Source organism: Hemiscyllium ocellatum, chromosome 2, assembly GCF_020745735.1.
Source record: "Hemiscyllium ocellatum isolate sHemOce1 chromosome 2, sHemOce1.pat.X.cur, whole genome shotgun sequence".
NCBI lineage: Eukaryota > Metazoa > Chordata > Chondrichthyes > Orectolobiformes > Hemiscylliidae > Hemiscyllium > Hemiscyllium ocellatum.
The window spans coordinates 83,655,428-83,680,421 of NC_083402.1; the positions used below are offsets into that span (position 1 = coordinate 83,655,428).

At 39.7% G+C, this 24,994-nt stretch overlaps 1 protein-coding gene across 1 annotated transcript in view; it reads left to right on the forward strand.

The window, feature by feature from the left end:
• Window positions 1-236: 236 nt before the first annotated feature.
• psat1 (phosphoserine aminotransferase 1) overlaps window positions 237-24,994 on the forward strand; it is a 50,356-nt gene continuing 25,598 nt past the window's right edge. Inside the window, exons 1-3 of the mRNA XM_060838049.1 lie at window positions 237-423; window positions 21,187-21,247; window positions 21,326-21,395. Of these exons, the coding sequence (XP_060694032.1) occupies window positions 361-423; window positions 21,187-21,247; window positions 21,326-21,395 (194 nt within the window). The 5' untranslated portion in view covers window positions 237-360. The remainder of the gene's footprint in view (window positions 424-21,186; window positions 21,248-21,325; window positions 21,396-24,994) is intronic.

The window sequence follows — 24,994 nt, forward strand, 5'->3', positions numbered from 1 at the left end:
AATCTGAGCATGTTTGGGGGATAGTTGAGTGACTGAGTAGGAAGGAGTGAGAGCAGTCATTCACCCGCCGGTCTGCTGCAATCGGGGCCATTCTTGCACCAAACTGCAGCGCTCACGCAGACCGCGCGTGCTGGAGCCAACAGCCAATTGGATACAACATGAACCATGGGAGAGCCAATTAGAAATCACCGACTACAATTGCCATGTGAAATGAACCAGTGAGCAGCAAGCGATGCCGTGAAGGGTTCGCAGAGAAGCAGAGACATATCCATATATTTCAGCGTTTAATTCAATATCGAGACACAGGCGTTTATAGATACATTTAAATATTCAGATACGGGCATATATACACGATCCGAAATGGAAAGTGGCAGGAAGCAAATTATCAACTTCGGGGCTGGTCCTGCCAAGCTACCACTGCCGGTGAGTTACTGTATCACTCGTGTTAAGGATTAAATTGTTTAACACTGAGATTGGGGTGCCAGGGAATTGAATAGAAATACGTTTGGAGCTTCAGATGTACGTGTAGGCGAAAAGTCCACATCACAAGAAATGAATGGAATAGAGCGCTTCTTATGAATTGTACTATTAACGATAACGCCGCATAAATTTTGATGAGTAGCAACTGCCTACAGATAGAAGAAGAGATTTTTTTTAAAAAAATGATTTTAACATCGAATATTTGTATTGTGTGTTATTAAGTGTTACTCGTTTGTTATTTCCTGGAGTAAGCGATTCACTCTAATCAGATGTCATCTTTCTGTGCCTTTTTTTCCCTGAAGTATTTCTCTCTGGCTTAATTTCCCATTTCGCTTGATGAAAAGTGAAGTACTTGTAGGTGGTGTCATCTGTCTTCTAAATGAATATTACTTGATATCCTCCTAATAAATTCTAGGAAAACTGTATAAACGTTTAAAAGATCCACATTTCATGCATACCCCTGCTCTTGAGTGCGTCGGCAGTAAGCTCCAAAAAAAACTTTTATATTTTCCTTTCGACCTCGCTTTTCCGACTTCTTGGCGAAAAGCCAGTGGATCACATGCAGGGTTTTTTTTAGACCAATTATGGATACTTGTCTTTAGCTTATTCTGTTTCTCATTTATATGCTACCCCTTGGCCATCTGTTTCTGCATTTATGTATTTAAATTGTCAGTTTGCTTGTTGACACCACTATTGAGTAGAAATTTGCTCCAATTATATAGCAAAGCCATTGTTTATGATGTGAAGGCCAGTGTGTAGTTGAATTTGGTTGTGACACTATTTTGAGGAACTTTACAATGATGTCCCGGAATGAAGACATCGACGTCCATCAACCACTCCTTCTTTCCCCGTGCATAGAATTCAGCTCTACGTTTTTTTGGTCAGGATCACATTATAACTTTTATGCAAACATAAAATAGATCATTAAATACCATTTAATAGTCCTGTGACAATACTTGTGTTGAAACCTAGAAGTAGGAGTAGGAGGGGGCCATTTGAACTTTTGTGCCTGCCCTGCCACTTAATGTGATCATTGCTGATCTGCTTTCTCCCTATATTACTTATACCTTTTAAAATCTAAAAATGTATCAATCTATCTTAAATATATTAAGTGACTTGTCTGTTTTCAAAATGCAGAATACAAAAAGATGTTAGTGGCTCAAATGGAGTTTGTTATTTTTTCAATACAGGATGTACCTGACAGCTTTACCCATTATTGGATAGATGTGTTTCTAACTTGACCAGGAATGCAGTAATTCTGGATCACAAGTGTTCAGCATTGATAAAACACTTTTTTATATCCAGTGTATTTAGCTGTTCCTTCATACCTTGTGAAGTGAATCAGATTGACTTGTACTGGTGGAGCCAAGATGATTTCCTGACTCAATGCTTCAAGCTTGTTGCAAATGTTAACTGCAGACATTTGCAAGCTGGATTGTGCTGCCTGTTAATGCGAGAATTTGATGGAGCCTCTGTTATTTGTCCCCTGAAATTCACAATTGGATGTGGCAGGTGTGCAAAAGTTTATTTTTGATTCGGAGGTGCTGGTATTGGACTGGGGAGTACAAAGTTAAAAATCGCAAGCACCAGGTTATTGTCCAACAGGTTTTTTCGGAAGCACTAGCTTTCGGAATGCTGCTCCTTTGTCAGGTGGTTGTGGAGAATACGATCATAAGACACAGAATTTATAGCAAAGGTTATATATGATGTAACTGGAATTATATGTTGAAAAATACCTGGATTGTTTGTTAAGTCTCATCTTTTTAGAATGACTATGTTGGTTTCAGTTCTTTAAAATTTCAGTTCCCAGAAATTTCTTAAAGTTACATTCTCAAATGAACTGGAGCAGTAGGTGCCATGTTGGCCCAAATAATGCATTGAAGGTGTGAGGTACCGTGTGTGAGGCTGTCTGTGCCCCAATGTTCAGACTGATTTCAATCTAAAAAAGGGATTTACAGAATCTGCCATGGATTCATGCAGTTTTTGAGCAAAATAGAATGTAATTCTGTAAGTATGTCTTTTTCAATATATAATTTGTTACATCACACCGAATAAATGTTTGCTATAAATTCTGTGTCTTACGATCTTATACTCCACAACCACGTGATGAAGGACCAGCGCTCCGAAAGCTAGTGCTTCCAAATAAACATGTTGGACTGTAACCTTTTAACTTGTGATTTTTAACTTTTTAGTGCAAAAGTTGTGTTGTGAGTGAATCTAAGAACACAAGAACAGGAGTGGGCCATTCAGCCCAAAGAGCCTTTCCACCGTTCAGTGAGATAATGGCTGATCTAACTCCATATATCTGCCTTTGGTTCATATGCTGTAATTTTTGTGAAGCAAATGATATTATTTCAGATTTAACATTAACAACTGATTCTGCATTCACTGCTGTTTGTGGAAGAGTTCCAAACATCTACCACCCTTTTGCATAGAAATACTTCCTATCATTGTTCATGGACAGTCTGTCCCTCGTTAGCAAATTTGTGGATGATACCAAAATTGGTGGCATAGTAGACATTGAAGGTTTCCTAAGATTAAAAGAGGATCTTGATCAAATGGGTCAGTGAGCTGAAAAATGGCAGATAGAGTTCAATCTGGATAAATGCAAGATATAGCATTTTCGTGCAACAAACAAGGGTACGGCTTACACAATTAATGGTAGAGTCTTGGGTAATGTTGTAGAACAGTGTGGCTTAGGGTTCAGATACATAATTCTTTGAAGTTTGCATCACATAAAAAGGGTGGTTAAAATAGCATTTGACAAACTTGCCTTCATTGCTCATTCCTTTGAGTATGGGATGTTGTGTTGAGGTTGTAGTGGACATTGTTGAGGCCTCTTCTGGAATACTGTGTCCAGTTCTGGTCATCCAGTTATAGAAGGATATAATCAAGTTGGCAAAGGGTCAGAAGAGATTTACCAGGATGATGGAAGGTTTGAGTTATAAAGAAAGGCTAGGACGTTGGACCAAAGGGTTCTATTTCTACAACTCTATTGACTCTGCTGCCTAGATCAAGAATTTCCAAACAGTGGAAATAGTTTATCTTTATTTATTATGTCTTTATCTTGAAGACTTCAATTAGATCACCCCTTAACCTAATATTATACATTAACATTCTGGTTAAAGGAATTGAGGGCGTTGTTACAGTTTGCAGATGACCAAGATAGGTGGAAGGAGACGTCATGTTGAGGAAGTGGAAGCTGCCGAAGGACTTGGACAGGCCAGGGCAGTAGGCAAAGAAAACATTATGCACTGTTTGGAAGAATAGAACCATAGATTACTTTTCCAAGTTGGGAATGGCTTTGGAAATATGAAGCAGAAAGGGACTTGGGAATCATAGTTCAGGATTCTGTTAAAGTTAACAAGCAGTTCAGTTGGCAATTAGGAAGGCAAATGCAATGTTAGTATTCATTTTCAAGAGGGCAAGAATATAAGAGCAGGGCGCATCTGCAAAAGGTTCTGGTCAGACTGCATTTGGAATATTGTGAGCAGTTTTGAGCCCCTGTATCTGAGACAGGATATGCTAGTGTTGGAGGGAGTCCAGAGAAGCTTTGCAAGAATGATCCTGGGAATGAAAGACTTGCCATATGAGGAGTGCTTGATGACTCTCGCTCTGTACTTGATGGACTTCTGAAGAATGAAGGGGCAGGATCTGATTGAAACTTACAGATTACTGGGAGGCCTGGATAGTGGGGATTGGAGACGATTCCAATCATAGGAGAGAGAATGGGATTGAAAAACATATCAGTTCACGATTAAATGATGGAGCAAACCGTGAGCCACATAGTCTAATTCTGCTCCTATATCAATATCTAATGGTCCTATACCTTCTAAATTTTCAAAAACAGGCCTCCACAGCAACTGCTGGAGTCCACGTATCATTGTTGTAAACCTAAATTGTACTATATATCTTGGTTAGCCAATAGATCTTTCCTAAGTACCGACAGAACTGGTGTCGGTACTACAAGTTGGGTCGGAACAGTGTGATGAAAGTGTAAGGGGTACTGTACCTTTTAAGAGAGTTAAAAGCTAGCAGAACAACCTGACACTGCACCAAGTGTTCTGAACAAGGTAACAATGTAATATTTGGTCAAACAGCTAGAGTAGCTGGGTTGCCTGGAGACAAAAACAAATTCATATTTGGCCAATCAGTATAAATTATACCCCAATACCAAATACTAATCAAGTTTGAATTTAGCATTTTGACAATATTAACACCAATGAAACAATCTGATGCTTTGGGGTATAAAACTGGAAACAGTTGGAGGAGAACTGCCAAAAGACCAACAAATGTGAGCTGCTAGTGAGAACTCTGTGACGTGCGTGTCTAGAGAAGGATTTTGCACAGAGTAAAAAACATTGACACCAACTTGGAGAACAAATCTGCAGAGGAAGATAAAAGAGAAGATTTGACAGCTGGCTGGTTCTGAAATTTGAATTTTGCTGTAAATCTTAATGGGAATTTTATCTGACTAGTATTGTAGAGGGGAAGGTAAAAGACAGGTTACAGAAAGGAGTTGTAAATAGTTGTTAATTAAATATTCTCTGTTAGACTTTTAAAGTAAAAATTAACAACTTTTTTTTTAATAGTGACTTTTGGGAACAGTTCCTTGTCCTTTGATTTTTAACAGATTACAAAGTAGGTTAAATTATTTCTGTTACAGGTTTAAATTAGCAGGGGGCATTTACCCCACGTCATAACAGGATTTTGTATAATTGCAGCATAATTTCCACATCTTAGTACTTCAGTCCTCTAGGTATAAAGGCTGGCATTCCATTATCTTTCTTGATTATTTTATGCACCTATTTGTGACAATTTAAAAGTCAATGCACCTGAACACCAGGTCACTTTGGACATCTGCGTGTTTAACTTCATACTAACTAGAAAGTATCCTGATCTTTCCTTTTCAGTCCAAAATGGATAACTTCAGCTTGCTTACATTTAACTCCATCTACCATAGTTTTGTCCATTTACTTAATTTATCAATATGCCTTTGTAATTTTCTGCAGTCTTCTATAATGTTGCCTAACTTTTTTTGTCACTTTTCAAATTTGGATATGACTTTCTATGCAAATACCCAAGGTGGTGTTAATGTGAATAATTGAAGCCCTAGTACAGATCCTTTTGAGACACTACTGGTCACATCCTGCCAGTTTGAGTCCCTATCCATTATCCCTTTTTTTTAATAGTCTGCCACTTAACCAATTTCCAGCCATGCCAGTAGTTTTCCCTCTGGTCTGTGGACTTCTACCTCAGTTAACAGTCTCTTACGTGGGGCTTTATCAAAAGCTTTCTGGCAATCTATATAAACACAGTTAGTTCCCTCTCCACTATCTTAGCTCCTTTTTGAAAAATTCAAGTGAGGTTTGTAAGTCATGAATCTATGCCCGTTCTTCCTGGGTGAATGATAGTTTAAGTTGTTCTGTCATCCAATTCTTAATTATAGACTCGAACAATTTCCCCACCACAGATATTAGGCTAACTGGTCTGTAATTCCCTGCTTTTCCTCTTTTCCCGCTTCTTAAAAATGGATTGACATGTGCAGTTTTCCAATCTACAGAGGGTGAATCCTGTATCTAGGAGATCTCCTCCTGCTTTTAAAGTTTGCAGACCCTGACTAAAAATGGCTGAAACTTGGAAATCAAAAATTCTTGGAAGTAAATGTATGAGTTATTGTGGGCTAAGAAGGCAAGGGGTTACATTATATGGATGATAGGTCAGAAAAGATTTACAAGGATGTTGCCAGGGTTGGAGGATTTGAGCTATAGGGAGAGGTTGAATAGGCTGGGGCTGTTTTTCCTGAAGTGTCGGAGGCTGAAGGGTGACCTTATAGAGGTATTGATAGGGTAAATAGACAAGGTCTTTTCCTTCTGGCGGGAAAGTCCAGAACTAGAGGGTATAGGTTTAGGGTGAGAGGGGAAAGATTATATTAGTTTCCCTACCACGTGGAAACAGGCCCTTTGGCCCAACAAGTCCACACTGACCCTCCAAAGAGTAGCTCACCCTGACCCATTACCCTATTCTATTTTTACCCCTGACTAAATGCACCTAACACTATGGGCAATTTAGTATGACCAAATCACCTAACCTGCACATCTTTGGATTGTGGGAGGAAACCAGAGCACCCAGAGGAAATCCATGCAGACAAGGGAAGAACGTCAGATGCAGGAAGTCGCCAGATGCAGGAATCGAACCCGGGACCCTGGCAGGTTGTGAGGTGGCAGTGCTAACCACTGAGCCACCGTGCTGTCCACAAAGATATAAAAGAGACCTAAGAGGCAACTTTTTCCACACAGAGGGTGGTGCGTGTGTGCAATGGGCTGCCAGAGGAAGTGGTGGAGGCTGGTACAATTGCAACATTTAAAAGGCATCTGGATTGGAATATGAATAGGAAGGTTTGGAAAGATATGGGCCGGGTGCTGGCAGGTGGAACTAGATTGGGGTGTTTATCTGGTCAGCATGGACAAGTTAAATCAAAGGGTCTTTTTCCATGCTGTATACCTGACTCTGACTGTGACACTAAACTACTGAAGATGAGTGGGACCTTGATATGTGTTGCGATAGATCTCTGAGTAACAGGGCAAGTAAGATAGGTAAATATCCACTATGCTTTCTTAACTATATTAGCTGAAGCATGGCATAACCTCCCTCCTTTTTGTATTCTGAAACCCTATAAAATGCTGGTTAGGTAACAACTAAAGAATTGTTGCAGTTATAGAAAGGATGTGATTGTGCAGAAGACTTACCAGGATGCTGCCTGAACTAGAGAGTCTGAGTTTTGAGGAAGATTGAATAGGCTAGTGTTGTTTTCCTTGGAGCAGTGAAGGTTGAGAGGGGTCCTGATAGAGCTGATAAGATTAGATAATGTGGATAATAACCAGGGATCATAGGCTTAAGGTAAAAGTAGAAGGCTAGGAGAAGCGTTGAGGACTTTGTTTCTCTCTCTGAGGGTTGGGAGTCTGGAACTTGCTGCTTTCTGTGCTGCAAATATTTATTTATATATAAAAGGATGTGGGTTGTAGCTATGGATAAGTCCAGTGGTGCACAAAAAATCTAATAAAGTAATCCAGATACTGAAACTGACAGTAAGTTGCTGTTGCTATTTCTGTTACTTGAAGATTACATTTGGATCAGAGTTTAGCAGAGTTGTCCCATTTGTGGTCAGGACTCTTTCTGCAGGCATGTAGTCCTCTGTTTTCAGATTCTTTGGGTTGACACCTCCATTTTCTTGTTTGCTTCTGGCAAGCTCTCTTCTATACTCTTCACTGAATTAGAATTGATCCCTTGACTTGATGGTAATAATAGAATCAGGGATATGCTAACGCAGAAGTTTAGATTATGGTGGTGTACAACTTTTGTCTACAGCACCTCTTAGGTGCCCATTTATGAGCTGTGAGATCAGTCTTGATAAGTTTCCTAGTTTCAACACTAGTAAGGGCCATGATAAACTATAAAGTATTTTCATTGTGAAGACAGACATTTGTGTGGGATGGTCATTTGTGCCATTACCATCATGAACAATGACAAAATACTGCAGATGTTGGAAATCTGAAACACTCCTACAATGTTGGAGAATTCTGGTCTGGCCTTATCTGTGCAGAGAGAAACTGAGCTAATGTTTAGAGTCTAGTGTGACCTTCTTCACAACTAGCTCTGGATCGAAATGTTGATCCTTGATTTTCTCTCTCCAAAGATGCAGCCAGACTGCTGATTTATCCACCATTCTTTGTTTCTGTGCTGAACAAATGCAGCTGTGCTGGAATAATGTGAGGTTAAGTAGCTTTTCATTCCTTTCAGATCTGGGCATATAGTGAGAGAACACAGTCTGGCAGCTTTAACCTCGCTATTCAGCCAGTCATGAAATCCAAACATACTCTCAGTGGGGTCCTGCAGAACAAATTTCTGATTTGGTTATCTCCAATGCTTCTTCCAAATGGTGTTCAATAAGGGAGTATTGATTCCACATTTGCGAAAGAGAAGAGGAGATTTCCTTGTCTTCTCTTTCTAAGATTTATCTTTGACTCTACATTAACTCTGTTTCTGTCTCACTAGATGTTGCCTGAAGTGCAGACTTCTAACAGCAGTCAATGTTTGTTTGTTTTTATTTCCTTCATGTTTCGGAGTCTGAATTCCAGGTTGAAGGTTCCCAGGGCAGATACCCATATATCACTACCACCAACTCTGAAATTGAGGATACCAGCGATGGTGATGGAGAGTTGGCTGTAAGATAGGAATCTGTCTGATTTTTGACAGGCTGTTTGACTGGGGTTTGTAGGAAAATACTTCAATTTCAGATGCACAGACTAAAGCTGGTGTGGTTGTAGAGTTGACTGAACTGGATATACCTTTTTGTCTTGCCTGATGCCTAGGTTGATGCCAAGTCATGTTACTCTTGTAAATCTTTTTTAAAAATGATGGTGGCATGCTATGTGATTGGAGAAGACAGTTGCTATGGGTCTGGGTTTGGATGAGCCAAATTAGATATGAACAGGAAATTCCCTTCTCTAAAGAATTTGCTGAACCAGATGGATTTCATTTTTCAAGTCTGCTCATTTCATGGGCTTCTACTGGCACCTTTTTTTGAATTGCACAGTCTCCGTATGGTCTTCAGGCTTTCCATTTTGGTGCACCTGGAGAGAAGGACTGATTTTGTTTTACAAACAATTACTCTATAGAACTACCAACATACAGAGGTAATGTTGTAGATAGAGAGGGGTTGTGTGATGTGTAGGTGTGTACAAAAAGGCAGGTTCATGATTATCTGGAAGGCAGGTGAGACTCAATGCAGGTAAGATTAAATGACAAAGGGAGTTGATAATAGGACAAAGCAGAAAATGGAGCTGGGATAAATGGTAATAGTAAAATTAGGACATGGAACTGCAGCTCTCCCATGTTGATTCTGGAACGCTGTGAAAAGCTTAATTGAAAGATTAGATGGTGTTTCCCATCTTCCAATATTATTGAAACAGTATAGGTTGTCAGAGTGAATTCGAGAATTCAACTGATAGGCTTGGTTACACCTGTGCCCTAAAGAGGTTAGGGCACCATACATGGTGTCCCACCATACGTGGAGGAAAATAGTGCAAATGTTGAATGCATTTTGAAGCCAATTGGATAAGTGCCATCTGTCCAAACATTTAGTACAAGATACAGTTTCGCTACTGAGAATAAAACCTAATAAAGTAAGAAATATATAATAATGGAAAGTGTGACAATTAAGAGTTTCCAACATGACATGTTAATTTTAACACCAAGTTATATAAATATTACAGAAAGCAACATGGCAGACTACGCTTATACAGTGTGTACTTCCTAGTCAAGAAAATACAGTGCAGTATATCATGGATTCCTTCCAGGTCTCAGCCTTTTCATATTTAATTTAGGTGCTCATGATTTTTTTTTACTTAAGTTTTTTCTGGAAATTGTGGATAAGTAAACATTGGACCCACAATGAACAAGTTGCACAGATAAGTGGATTTGCGAATGACAACACATCACTGTAGTCTGGAGACAGAATAGATTGCTCAAGCCTACTCCATGCTTTGATCTCTACCTCAATACTTTTTTGTAAGTATCCTATGTAACTCCCTTGATTGGTTGGTCACTGTCTCCTGCAATTTGATTTCCTCAATGTAAAGCATACTGTATTGTTTGTGGATTGAGTGTATTGATCACTAAGTCCCTATTTCTGGTCAGATGTTAGTGACTGCACAGTAGGAAAAGAAAAGGGAAAAGAACAAAAGTTTGCCAGGAAGAGCTTTTGCAAATGATTGAGAAATAAATTAGTGTTGTGGTGCACGGCCAGAAATGCTTGGAGGTGATAGAAATGGTGATTGATGATAAGTTTAAGTGTAGAGGCTTATGTGGGGAATGATACAAGGGGAATCCTTATTTCCAGAAAAAGGAATAAGATTACAAGTGCAGACTTTGACTGCATCTGCTTCAAAGACCCTGTCAACCACACTGGAGGGTTTTTTCAGTTAAGGGAAAAATTTACAGTATGCTTTACCAGATATTTCTGTCTTCAAAATAGATGAGATGGAGAAATTGGAATAATGGAACAGAATTCCTACAACAGACGAAGTGGGAAGAAGTATATTCAAAGTAGCTGGCATGGAGTCTGGACCTAAGACTAGACACTGGAGTGGAGACTTAGGCTCTAGATCTGGCATGGATCATGTGAAGGGGAGGAAAGGTTGGCAACTGAAAGAAAATGTGTTTTTCAGTTTGGGATGCAGTTTGGGATTGGCACCACTTAAGTTTTCTGTGTATTATAAAAATCAATGAGGAAAGGAAATCCGTGTCGGATGAGTCCAAAGAGTGTTCCACTATCTCATAAAAGACAAAAATAGCTTAGGATTCTGAAGCTTTTCATAAAAATAGATTTTTGGAAGAAGTAAGGAGCCAAAGGTGAGGGTCTTCAATGTGAGAGCAAGTTCAGCCCAGTGGAAAAGCGTGATAAGAGGTGAGGATTGGTTGAGTGTTCGACCTGGAAGAAGTGGAGAGGTATTGGGTGACTCTGGTGGAGGCATAGAGGAATTTTTCCCATTTTGTGTTCTAATACAATATAGATGTCACAGGCAGAGGCAGCATTTGTTGTCCACCCCTAATTGCCCTTGAACTGAGATGACTTGCTAAGCCATTTTAAGAGTCAACCACATACAATCGAATAGGCAGATTTCCTGCACTAAATAACATTGAATAAGATTATCCTAGCTGATAGCTGTCATGGTCTGCATTATTGAGACTAGCCGTATATTCCAGGCTTATTGATTGATTTTAAATTTCACTAGATGCCATGATGGTATTTTACTTCATTTCTAGCCAGGGCACTAGTTAGGGCTGGAAATATTGTGGATATATGGGGGAAGAAACTAGATCAAGGAGAATGTTAGGCTCTTTTCCTGAAGTTTCACACACGAGATGTAATTCACACACCAACTTCTGCAAACAGTTAAAGTTTATTAAAACGTACAAGCTAGGTGAGCCCTTTGACCCTCTTCATGGGTGTGCAAAGTCAAGTCAGAGGCCCCGAACAAAGAAACCACATCACCTTTATACTGGTCAGTTGGTAATGCTCACAGATACTCTGGATACTCCCTCACAGTCACATGCCACTCAAGACAACCCAGCCACTCCCTCACAGTCACATGTTACCGCAGGTACAATGGTAGGATGGGATCATCCTCGGAGATGATGTAAATGCCCTAATCCCAGGGAATCGTTATGTAGACTATTTCCTAACTCAGTGATTCCCTAAGACAATCCCATCCCTAAGATATGTGATATATCTTGCTTCGAGAGATGGCTATGAAAGCACTTCTAAATGGAAGAGATTGAATGATAGTTTAATTTGATAATAGTAGGGGAGTAGTAACAAATAACTGACTAAATGGAGTGGAAGTCATCTGCATTCCTGCATGAATGTCATCCCCACCCACTTCCAGAATGTTCAGTCAGTGCAGTTTAACCCTTTAATGTTCAGCGAGATATTCCAATTTAATCTTTTAATATGACAAAAACACTTAACCTGTTATTACCCTGAGTAGTTGGACACAGTGCTTCCTAACATGATTCTGTAGCACAACTCTCTTCAGCCTCAACTAGATACACCATGTTTTTTTTACCTGAATGGAGAGCTTGCAATCTTGTGCTGGTTAGAGGAGCTTTGGGCCAAACTTGCTATAACTAAATAGAAGGAGCAAGATATATTTATGAGAATCATTTATCACAGTACTTAGAGCAAGCAGTAAGTGATGTCTTGTTAAACTTCAAAGATAGAAATTCTTGGCAAAACTCAGCAGGTCTGGCAGCATCTGTGGAGAGAAAGTAGAGTTCAGGTCCAATGACCCTCTTTCAGTTGTGGACTGAAACGTGAACTCTGCTTTCCCTCCACATGCTGCCAGACCGGCTGAGCTTTTCCAACAATTTCTGTTTTAGTTAGTGATGTGGGTTTTTCCTCCAGCAAGATATGATACCTGAGTATGTTGTCCCTCATAACTTAAGAAACTATTTGGATAAAGTGATCAAACAATTTATTTGCTTATTATGGCTGGCTATTATAGAAACTATTACATTCACAGGCAAGTGTTTGGGCTAGTGTTAGATGATTTTAGTATAGTTCGCTTTAAATGATGCTGGGTTAGATGTCTTCTGAGGTAATTATCCATAGCACGTGACTTGAGGGTATAATGATATTAAAAGATGAGTATGAGACAACACAACAGTGAGCCTTCCAAAGTTTGATAAGTGTCTGACTTGAGGTTTTGAAATGTAAGCCTGGGTATGGAAAGAAAGTCGAGTTAAAACATTTTAAATTTGGAGTACAAGTAATTGTGTACATTTACATGTTTATTACTCTGTTTAAGATAAATGATATTATTTTATTTCAGTTCAATTTTTTTGTACTCCATTTAGTTTAAACTGCAGGCCTTGTTCAATAGAATCTGAAAATTCAGTATTTAATATTACTGTTCATAAAAATCCCAGTTATGTTTCATGGAGCAAATTTTAAACACAGCTGTAATTATGCAAGCCTCTTTAAAGCAAAGTTATTTTTTAAATCAAAGTTTTGGAACATTTAGCAAACATTATTACACAGTTTAAGATTTTGTTACTTTGTGGGACTGTCTTTAAGTGAAAATGAAGTGTGTCTGACAGTCATCATGTCTGGACAGTTTGGTGATTTTTTTTTGAAGAGGACCTTGATTATTTTACTGAGAAGAATGTTCGGGACTTTACACTGGGAGATAATGGGAGTGGTCTGTACTTTTCATTGATAGGCTGAGCATTAAGTCCCAGAAAAGTGTTGAATTTTCAGGTTGTATACAGTTGGGCTCTAATCTGTCTTTATTCCCAGAGAAAGGTTGGGATTTCAAGGATATGAGGCATATATGTTTCATGTTGCCATAGAAATCTTCTTAAGGAGGGTAAGGATTTGAGCTACCCTTGAAAATGCTCATGCCAGGGTAGAGACAGCAGCTAGAGGCTGCAAATTTCTTTTGGTTCACTACACAAGAACACAGATGAGATTTTTCACTTTGAATTGGAAAGACCAAATATGTTAGGAGATAAAACAAAGCTGGAAGATTCACCTAACTCGTGCTAGAGGAGGAATATCCAAGGATCAGGAACCTCATTGTAACCATCTGAAATTGCAAGTTACTAAATTAAGGTGGGTGGGGAGAAAAGACAGAAATAAATTTTTCTGCAGCTAAGTATTACTTTTTATTCTGGATGCAATGCATCTTATACTTTAAAGGATAACATAGAGTATGCCTTCAAGTGATTTTACAACTGTTGAATTCTTATTAGAAATAAACTGGATCAGGAGTAGTTCCCTGATGACCATGATCTAATGGGTTCAAGCTAGTCAATTCAAGAAACACTTTATTTTGGGTTTGTAAGATTTTAGATAACGATCCCATAGGAGAAGCTATGTGAAAATGTTACAATCCTCCAAATAGCCTGCTTAATTTTAGTAATTAGCTATGAAAAAAGCATCCTAGATTTTTACAGGGCTGGGATTTCTCTCTTCACTTCTTCATTTTAATGAACTGTCTAAGATATTGGGGCTTGTTTCCAGTGTAATCGAAAAACCTAATTTCACAGAAACTAACAAATATTAGTTTTAAGTGGGTATGTAAACTACAGAGCTGACAGTGATCAAAACTCTAATAGAATCCAGCTTAATGATATTCATAATTATTGAGGAATATATAACAATTTTTTGAAGAATAGAATGTATCCATCAATGTTTAAAGTATTTTTTGACATATTTAAAACTGATTTAAGGAAGGTATCTTCTCCTGCTGTGCGAAAATATCATTTGACAGATTTTAGAGGTTTTAGTTGTGGTTGTCAATTGGCTGGATAACTGGTTAGTGAGGCCAACAGTGTGGGTTCAATTCTTGCATCAGCTGAGGTTACCATGAATGATGCTATTACTTAATCTCTCTGCCTCCTAGCCCCCGCAGCCCACCCTTATCACCTGTGGTAATCCTCTAGTTAAAACAGTTGTTTCTCTTAGAAAGCACCCTATGGTTTGTAGGTCTGTGGTGACTTTACCAATTATAAGAGGATCCTGATACTTATGAAATTTCACAGAGAGGTCTTGGTCTTAGTTTTTACGGTTATTTGCATACCATCTACTTGGCAAATATGAGTGTTAGACTTCTGTATAAAGTCCTCTCACTTGAATGTGTCATTTTATCACTATTCCTCAAGTATTTGGTGAAAATTCCTTTATAATAAAAGCTTTAATTTAATCTATTTATTTGTTTTTTTTTCCAACTATCCCTTTATCTGTTCAGTCTGAAGACAATCCTTTACTTTAAAGCCTTTTCAGTAAAGATATTTCATTTGAGTGCAGTTTATCCTAAAATAATTCATGCGATAGTGATTTTTTTCCCTCCATTTTATGCAATGGATGGTTCTAGTAATCCTCCTGTTAATTAACATCTTACGTTAGTGCGTGGTATTGCCATGCACCTTTTCCTGGCTTTCTAGATATTTTTAAACTCTATACAAATACATTTTTGTTGCCTTTGCTGAGTATAAGTTGAACTAATTGCAAACGTATGTTCTACCTAATTAGTTATAATTATTTCTCAATCAAACTTAAATTTCTAACCAGATATTATTATAACCTGTGAAGTCCTTTACTTCCATTGTGCAAAAAGGGAATCCTTCTGTTCTGTAATTTTAATATATGTTGCCTACAAAGTAGTATTTTCAGTCTTTAATAGCATAAGTCTTGTTATCCTTCAGCAATTGACTTGCAGCTGTGAGGCTTATTCTTTTTATCAGTATTTGAACTTCAGAACAAAATGTTTGGTTCTGAAAAATATCTTTAACAATGTCCCTTACTATATATTTAAAGGAGAAAGTGAGGACTGGAGATCAGAGTTGAAGAGTGTGGTGCTGGAAAAACACAGCCAGTCAGGCAGCATCTGAGGAGCAGGAGGATTGACGTTTCGGGAATGAAGGGCTTATGCTTTTTGGCTATGCTTTGACTATATATTTAAAGTCGAACTGAACTTTTTTTTAATGATCGCATCTTAACATTCCCTTTAAACTACGGGGTGGAGGGATGAGATTGTTATTAGAAATCTGAAATTGGAAAAGTTTTTTGGAAACACTGTGTAGGTCGTCATCTCGAGCTTGCTGCAGTGCTTCACCGAGTCTCTGTGCAAGATGGAAGAGCAACACCTCCCGTTCCTGCAGCCTGTTGGACTCCATATTGAATTGAATAATTTTAGGATCTGAACATCAACTTCCATGTCCTTAACTCACTTCCACATCCCTGGTCTGTCATGGCATGGGCTGCTTTCATCACAGCCAACCCATTTTAATCATACAATGCTGCCTAATTATCAGCTTTTTTTCTTTTTCCTCTGGCTCACCATTATTTTCCCCCCAACATCACCCCCCCCACACCACACCCCAGCCCCAACCACATGTCTTCTGCATATATACCATCCTCCACCATTTTTTATTGCTACCATCCACTCTGAAAAAGGGTTACTGGCTCTGCAACTCTCACTGTTTTCTCTTCAGATGTTGTCAGGCTTGCTAAGGTTCTCCAACAAAAGCAGAAGTTACTGCATTTGAGAAAAAGAACTTGGGCTGGATCTTATCTCTTTCTTGCTTTGGTTAAGTTTGAGTTGCACTGAGCTTTTTTTTTAATATAAGCAAGTTTTGAGAAGATTTGTAGCTCAGGTTGAGATCCTGGATGTAGATTTGCTCACTGAGCTGGAAGGTTTGTTTTACAGATGTTTTGGCATCATACTAGGTAGCAGAATCAGTGTGTCTCTGGATGAAGTACTGGTTGTATGGCCCACTTTCTAATTGTGTTTGTTTCCTTGGGCTGGTGCTACCATTTCCTGTAATTAGAGAGTGGTGAATGGGATCCAAGTCAATGCAGTTGTTGATGGAGTTATGGTTGGAATGCTATACTTCTAGGAATTTTCATGCATATCTCTGTTTGGTTTGTCCTAGGATGGATGCGTTGTCCATCACAGAACAAAATTACAGCCCTACTCAAAAACTTAAGAAATCTGGATAAATAAACAAGGCCAACTTCCAAAAAATGAAACCAGACAGATCCAACACACCACCACGCTTCTTCGGATTACCCAAAATTCACAATCCAGAAGCCCCCCTCAGACCCATAATCTCGCTACCTAGAATACCAATTTACAGATTAGCCAAGGAGCTACACCAAAGACTAAAACACTTAGTAGAAGACTCACGCTACTCCATTCACTCTATCCAAGAATTCCTGAAGACCATCAAAAATACCAAGATTGAGGATGACATAATGGTCTCCTTTGACGTAACAAACCTTTTCACATGCATCAACATCAACCTGGCCAAGGAAACACTGACTACACTATTAGAAGAATCAAGACACGTACACCAAACACCGCCAACTACATCAGCAAGGACAATATTGTCAAGCTAGTGGACCTATGCCTTACCACTCACTCCTTCAACAAACCAATGGAACACCCATGGGATTTCTGCTATCAGGGTTCTTAGCAGAAGCAGTAATGCAGAGATTCGAACAAACAGCTCTGCCAACCATCCAACCCAAACTTTGGGTCTGCTACGTGGATGACACTTTTGTCATCACTAAACAAAACAAATTAGAGGAAACCTTCAAGGCCATCAATAATACCCTTACTGGCAAAAAATTCACTAAAGAAGATGAAAACAACAAACTGCCATTCCTAGATGTCGCAGTAGAGCCAACAGCCAATGGGGAACTTCAAACCAGTGTCTTCAGAAAAACAACACATACGGAACAAATACTGAACTACAGGAGCAATCATCCCAACACCCACAAACAAAGGTGCATTAGAACATTATTTAGCAAGCCACTGCACACTGCAGCACAGAGGAACTACGCAGAGCAGAGGAAAATCACCTATACAGTGTATTCAAAAAGAACAGGTACCTAATGAACACCGGCCGCCGATTTCTGAGCAACAAACTGCAACAAGTAGACAAAACATGTCCAGAAACCCTAGCTACTCTCCCCTACATCAAAGACATCTCTGAAATGATTACTCCGATCTCTTGGGCATCATAGTAGCCCATAAGTGAACTAACACACTAAAACAGCAGCTAATGAACTTGAAAGCCCCTATTACAGACAACAAGCAAAACTAATGTCATTTACTAAATACCTTGCAAGAACTGTAACAAACCTTACATTGGACAAACAAACAGAAAACTCGCCACCAGGATACATAAATATCAACTAGCCACAAAAAGACATCACCCACTCTCACTAGTATCTTTGCATACAGATGAGGTGGGGCACCACATCCATTCTAGGACAAGCCAAACAGACATGTGCGAGAATTCCTAGAAGCATGGCATTCCAACCAGAACTCTATCAACAAACACGTTGACTTGGATCCTAATTACCACCCCCTGAGAAAAAGAACAGGGAATGATGTCACCAAGCCAAACACATAAATAGAAAGCAGGCCATACCACCAGTGCTTCATCCGGAAGCTCACTGATTATGTTACCTAGCTTTTTTTTAAGGTTTATTTGCTGTGTGCCCTGGTCCTTTTTTTTTTGCTGTATCTTGCCAAACTTGCCTCATTTTGCCTATTTATCCATCCCTTGTGGTATCCCTTTTGTCCAATACCATTCCAGCTTACTATGGGTCATTTTCAGAACAACTCACCACTGCCAGGAGATCCTGGATTTGACTGGTGTCTATAGCATTGGAATCATCATTAAAGGCTGAAGAGCACTTGGACAAGCAGTGTCAGTCTGGAGCTGCCCTGTACGGTTCCTAATGTTTGCTCCAGACGTGACAGCCAAGGGAAGTCTGTCACCTTGCTTTGCTGGTAGGGACCTGGAGATGTATAATATGGATGTCCTCTTCCCCCCCAGGACCAACGGGGGGAGCCCCAACACGAGACCATGCCAATTTAGCCTGAGGCTGCCAACCAGGACAGTTCAGTCTCAGCAGTTTGGAAGAATGCACAGCAATGTAAGAAAAGGTCAATATGCACTACAATCTTCCCTCACTTGCTATCACCCACTTTTTAACTTCCAACGCCACTTCATGTCCTCTGAGCTGCCTAGTCACTTGCTCGAAACGCCTCCCCACCTACATCAAAAGTAACAGCTGTGCCAGCCACTTGTCTCTCCCTTTTAATACCTGCCTCTTTCCATCCAAAAAATGCAGGACTGCCGACAATTAGGATCAGCTTCAATTAGGCTGTGCTAATACAGTAATACCATGAGTCTGGTTTCTCTGGCTGAGGGGTCAAAGTGCAGAAAGGCAAACTGGATGCTGAGAGTATCCCTCTGAGTATGCTCGGGGAGTGAGTGAGTGAGTGTTAAGATGGCTAGTGAAGATCCCACCGATGCAACAAGATCCAGGTCATGGACTGGATGTTCAGTGCCCTTGCTGCAGCATTACAATGCTAGTTGCTGCTGCAGCATTGAAGCAGAGACGTATATTCTGATTGGAGATATTTCTAGAGGCTGTCACGTGTCCGATGTCGCGGATGTGGGGTGTGTCGCTCATGTCCATGGACCATGCCCTAAGATATTGGAGCCAGGCACCAACATGGATATTCTTGGAGGAAGTGGTGAACTGAAGTTGCCAGGCAACCACTCTGACTCTCATGTTGACTAGTCCCAGCATCATTCTTTTTTTTTGGTGCATTTGCTAAGCGAGGAAGCTGAATATTAATAAGCTGATTTTCTTCTGGTGTTAAGGTTATTAACAAGCTGTAAACCCCTTTAATTAGCAACTTGCCTTGTGTAGCAGGAAACTCAGTTCTCCATTCAAAGGCCTAAACGATGCAGAAGGCTGCTCCTGGTGTCGTGGTAGGCTTCATGAGATCTTTTGTACGATTCTACCACAAATTCCACCATGCAGATCAGACCACTGTAAGGTTCTGTCTCCTGCTTTTGTAGATGGCAAAGTCTCCAGTTCATAATGGTTTTTGGTGAGGAGCTAGGAACTGGTTTCCCTTCACTGTGACTCTCTCTCTCTCTCTCTCTCTCTCTCTATTAGCCAGCACAGTATCAACTTAAAACAATTAAAACTTTTTTTTTGTGGATACTTATGCTCGTTCCAATGTACTTGTTTTAAATGGAGCTAATTAAACCAGGCTTTCAGGATTGAGTTTATTGATTACTAAAATGGGATAAAACAAATGATGTACGCACATTAGAAATGGCTAAAAAAAGGCAAGATTTTAAAAATCAGTTTGTCTATCTGAGGAGTAGATGGCTATTTTAAATTAAGATTTTACAAAAGGGATTCGAACAGGAGTAAGGTAACGGCTCTTTTTATAAGGTAGGCTGTAGTGTGCTTTATGGCACCTTTTTTAGGGTATTAAAGGTTCTTGCTGCTAAGTGTCCAGAAGAAATGACTGTCTAGGACCCTTGTGCACCTGAAGGCCTGGTCAACCTTGGCACCAAACTAGAGAGTATGAAGAGCTTCCTACAAACAGGATAAGAGACTGAGAGTGGACAACGTCTCACCGTTCATATTGTACAAGAGTGAAATTTTCTGTTTGTATTAGATGGACACCGGGCTGAGATTGGAAGGACAAAGTTAGACAGTACTCTTTTTAACCAGTGCAAGACTAAAGTTGTTTCAACAAATACCAATTTAACCTGCACAGTCTTGTGTAAGGAGAGTAACCACAACAGCTGATCCAGTGGCATTGACTGACTGCGTGACAGTTGAACAATTGGTTTGGTGATTCTGGCTTCAGCAAATTCTTTTTTGAGAGGAGTTGTCTAATTTCTTCTGTAATGGTTTCAGACCGAAGTCTTGCTTCTAGCAATTGGTTTGTTTTTTTTTTCACTTGCAAGCAAGGTTAGATTAGATTAGATTACTTACTTACAGTGTGGAAACAGGCCCTTCGGGCCAACAAGTCCACACAGACCCGCCGAAGCGCAACCCACCCATTTACCCCTTACCTAACACTACAGGCAATTTAGCATGGCCAATTCACCTGACCTGCACATCTTTGGACTGTGGGAGGAAACCGGAGTACCCAGAGGAAACCCACGCAGACACGGGGAGAACGTGCAAACTCCACACAGTCAGTTGCCTGAGTCGGGAATTGAACCCGGGTCTCAGGCGCTGTGAGGCAGCAGTGCTAACCACTGTGCCACCGTGATAGCCAGTAGATACTTTTAGCAATAATCCTCACAGCATATACTAGCCCACTAGCACTTGAACACCAGACTAGGCCATACTGAGCTGGTTTGTAACCCTTTCTCTTGTGAATGATCCTGGAAGGACATCGACATCTTTTCAACCAGACTACTCTTTCTTTTATCTACTGTAATTATGGCCTTCATCTGACAATGTAACTCTGAGGGTGATTCAGGTTTTTTAAAATTGTATATTTCGTTCAGAAATAATCTTTCTGAAGTTTCTCAACACCATTTAGGGTATAATATTCCAGGCTACCTCTCAAAGCTAAGAGTAATCCACACAGGAATTTTCTAAATAGTCCCTCAGTTGCATTCTCAGCCATCCCAGACTAGTATGTTCTTTCTAAATAAAAACAAAGCAGCCTGTCTTACTTAAAAGTTCAATATGCTTAGAAGTAACTTGGGTCTATAATCTGCTGTTGTGATAAATATTATGATTTGATGTATTAGTGTGTCATTATTTTAATGGATAATGTTTCATGTCTCCAGGTCTTGCTCCAAGCACAGAAAGAACTGCTGGATTACAAGGAACTTGGAATTAGTGTTCTAGGTGAGCCTGCAAAACTATAGATTACTTTAAGTTAACCTCATGCATTTATGCTTCAACTTTTTTTTCTTGTTTCAACAGAAATGAGCCACAGATCTTCAGACTTCATCAAAATTGTCAACACAACAGAAAATGATCTGCGAGAACTGCTGTAAGGATAACTTCAATTCACTTACTGCAATTAGGAGTTTATAGAATATAACACTATTTTCACAATCACCCTGGTTTTTGTGGTTTACCAGTCATGAAAATACTTTTACAAAAATAATCATTCCAATGTAAAAAATGTAGCAGCTAATGTAGACTTGGTCAACTCCCACCAGTAGCAATGTGACAACAACCAGATGATCTTTATCTTTTTTTCACTTGTGATGTTGATATGAGAGAAATACTATCCAGAACTCCGGGAATAACTCCCCAACTCCCTCTTTGAAGCTGTTGTTATAAAGACCATAAGATATAGGAGTGGAAGTAAGGCCATTCGGCCCATCGAGTCCACTCCGCCATTCAATCATGGCTGATGGGCATTTCAACTCCATTTACCAGTATTCTCCCCGTAACCCTTAATTCCTTGTGACATCAAGAATTTATCAATCTCTGCCTTGAAGAAATTTAGCGTCCCGGCCTCCACTACACTCTCTGCGGCAATGAATTCCACAGGCCCACCACTCTCTGGCTGAAGAAATATCTCCGCATTTCTGTTCTGAATTGACCCCCTCTAATTCTAAGGGGGTGTCCATGGGTCCTAGTCTCCTCGCCTAACGGAAACAATTTCCTAGCGTCCACCCTTTCCAAGCCATGTATTATCTTGTAAAGCGGAGGTTAAACACACCATGCCCCCACCTCCCCAAGAACTAAAACTGAAATGCCCAGAGAGAAGCACCTCGCCCTATAACCTGTAAAGAATGTGAAAAGTGATATAAACTAATCTGCAGGAACTTTATTGTGGTTAAATACAATAAATCCCTGATACTTTTTTAAAATCAACAAGTAACAATTTATTTATCTAACTCCAACAATGAATAAGTTAACTAAACTATTAACAAACTAAATAAATCCTTCCTAGCTACTAAACTATTTCTGAATAAAACAAGATTCTAATGGCATGCTGTTTCAACAAATACAAGTCCCAATCATATACAAAAAAATAGAATTTGGTCTCTTGAAATTAGAGCCATGTTTGTGTCAGGAAGGTATCCTCCGATTCTTCAGTCAGGAATGCCTTTTCCGTCACTGGTACTGTTATTGTTTTTCAGATGATGCGTTCTCTAGTACATAAGTGAAAGCCAATTTCTTCCTTAACAGCTGGGGGCAGTTGGCTCTGGCGAGTGGCAGGTAGCTCTCCGATCTTTGTCCAACTGCCCCCTTCTTTTATACCCGGGATGACATAACAATATTCCTTACGTAGGATTGGTCCAATGTTGTCAAAGTCATCCAATTTTAAAAGTTTTTAGTAACTGAAAGGCCTGGTTCAAATTGATTTGGCTAAATTCAAAAACCTGTTGTCTTTGTAAAAACTGCTGCTTGGCCTGCTAACTGTACAGCCTTTTGATACAAATGTTTCAGTTCAGGCTCTCAATACACCTGCAAACCCCCTAGCTGCTGCTCACAGACATTCATTTATATCTCTAAACACCAAAAGAAAACCCATCTTTTAAATATGCCACACAATGTTTTACCCCCTAGCATTTTACAATTTTACATACACCAAATTCTACTTTCCAGTCTTCCAATGTACAGTTACTTTACCCAACTTTGCAACATTGTGAAACTGAATTCTTCACGCCAATAGGCATGTAGGGCCTAAGTTTAACACTTTATCTGAAGTTCATCACCTCCAAGAATTAATTGCGTCCTCAGTTCTGCAATGGTGTGCCAGCTTTGAGGTTTTGAACTTCAGACCTGAAATCCAACTTGAATCCAGTACTTTGTGGTTTCAGAGGCAGTCTGTCAACTACCTTCGCCATTGCTGACACAGTAATCAATGATCAATATCCCTAGTGAGAATACAGTTGAACATCTAGGGATGATGAAATCTCAGAATAAATTAGTTGAACATTTTTAAAGGATATAAGAGCATGTACGAAGCTGGTGAGATGATGCCGCATGATAATGACATTGGATTAGAAATACAAATATCCCAGGCCAGTGTTCTGGGGAACAAAAACTGAAATTTAGCAGCTCCGTCGGCATTTGTGGAGAGAAAACAGTCAATGTTTTGTGTAAAAAATGAGGTCTGCAGATGCTGGAGATCACAGCTGCAAATGTGTTGCTGGTCAAAGCACAGCAGGCCAGGCAGCATCTCAGGAATAGAGAATTCGACGTTTCGAGCATAAGCCCTTCATCAGGAATAAGAGAGAGAGAGCCAAGCAGGCTAAGATAAAAGGTAGGGAGGAGGGACTAGGGGGAGGGGCGATGGAGGTGGGATAGGTGGAAGGAGGTCAAGGTGAGGGTGATAGGCCGGAGTGGGGTGGGGGCGGAGAGGTCAGGAAGAGGATTGCAGGTTAGGAGGGCGGTGCTGAGTTGAGGGAACCGACTGAGACAAGGTGGGGGGAGGGGAAATGAGGAAACTGGAGAAATCTGAATTCATACCTTAATGTTTTGTGCCCAGTGTCCTTTCCTCGGAATGAGAAGTCTGAAGAAGGGCCACTAGACCCAAAATGTTGACTCAATTTTAACTCCATAGATGCTGCCAGACCTTCTGAGTCTCTCCAGCAACTTCTGTTTTTTTTGTTTCATACTTCTAGCATCTCTAGTTTTTTTTTGCTCAATGTTCTGGAGACATGGGTTTGAATCTCACCGTGACAATGATGAAATTTTGAATTCAGTACAAATCTGAGATAAAAAAGCTAGTGTAATGCTGTTTTTTTTTTATTAAATGAAAAACCCATCAGGTTCATTAATATCCTATTATGAAAGGGAAACTGCCATTTCCACCTTTGTCCATATGTGACTCCAAATCCCCAGCACTGTGGTTGACAGGTAACTGTGCTCAGGCAATTAAGAATGGGCCATAAATGTCTATCCAATGAACCGTTTTACAAATAAAATCACCTTCTGATCACTTAATTTACTCTGAAATGTTTTACAGGTCTGTTAATGTAAGTGGCTAACCAGAGAATTTGTTTGCTGAATGAGAGTTTTAACATATTTGTGCAGTCAGGACAAGTGCAAAGCTTGCAGATAACTGAAAATTTTGATAAATGTAAAGTGGTGAGGGAACCATGTCGAACTTCAAAATTACATTGATAAGTTGATGGAGTGGACAGAGAGGTGGCAGATGATGTTCAATGGGGAGGTGCTAAGTGATACATTTTGGTAAAAAGAATATGGAGAAACAGTAGAGTGCTATTGTTAAAGCTGTACAAGAGCAGAGAGATCTGATGTACACTTATTTCTCATTATCCACTGATTTGCCACCTGTGGATTTGTATACTCATGAGATCGGATCCAGTTCCATACTGTATGAACAATTTACTGTAGTTACTTCTAACCTTGTCTTCCTCAAGATTGCTCTGATAAAGGTGTGTGCATTCTTATGGTTTTAAAAAATTAGCTAACCAAATATTTTTATTGTATTAAAGTATTTGTTTGTTTGTTTCAAGACATATTGGGTACAAAGGAGAGGGTCTTAGTGGAATCTGCATTTTTTTTTGGTTATCCACAGGAATTCTGTGCCCCTACCAATGTCTCGGATAAGGAGGACTGAGTGTATCTGCATGTGTCATTCAGGGTAACAGGATGGGTAGA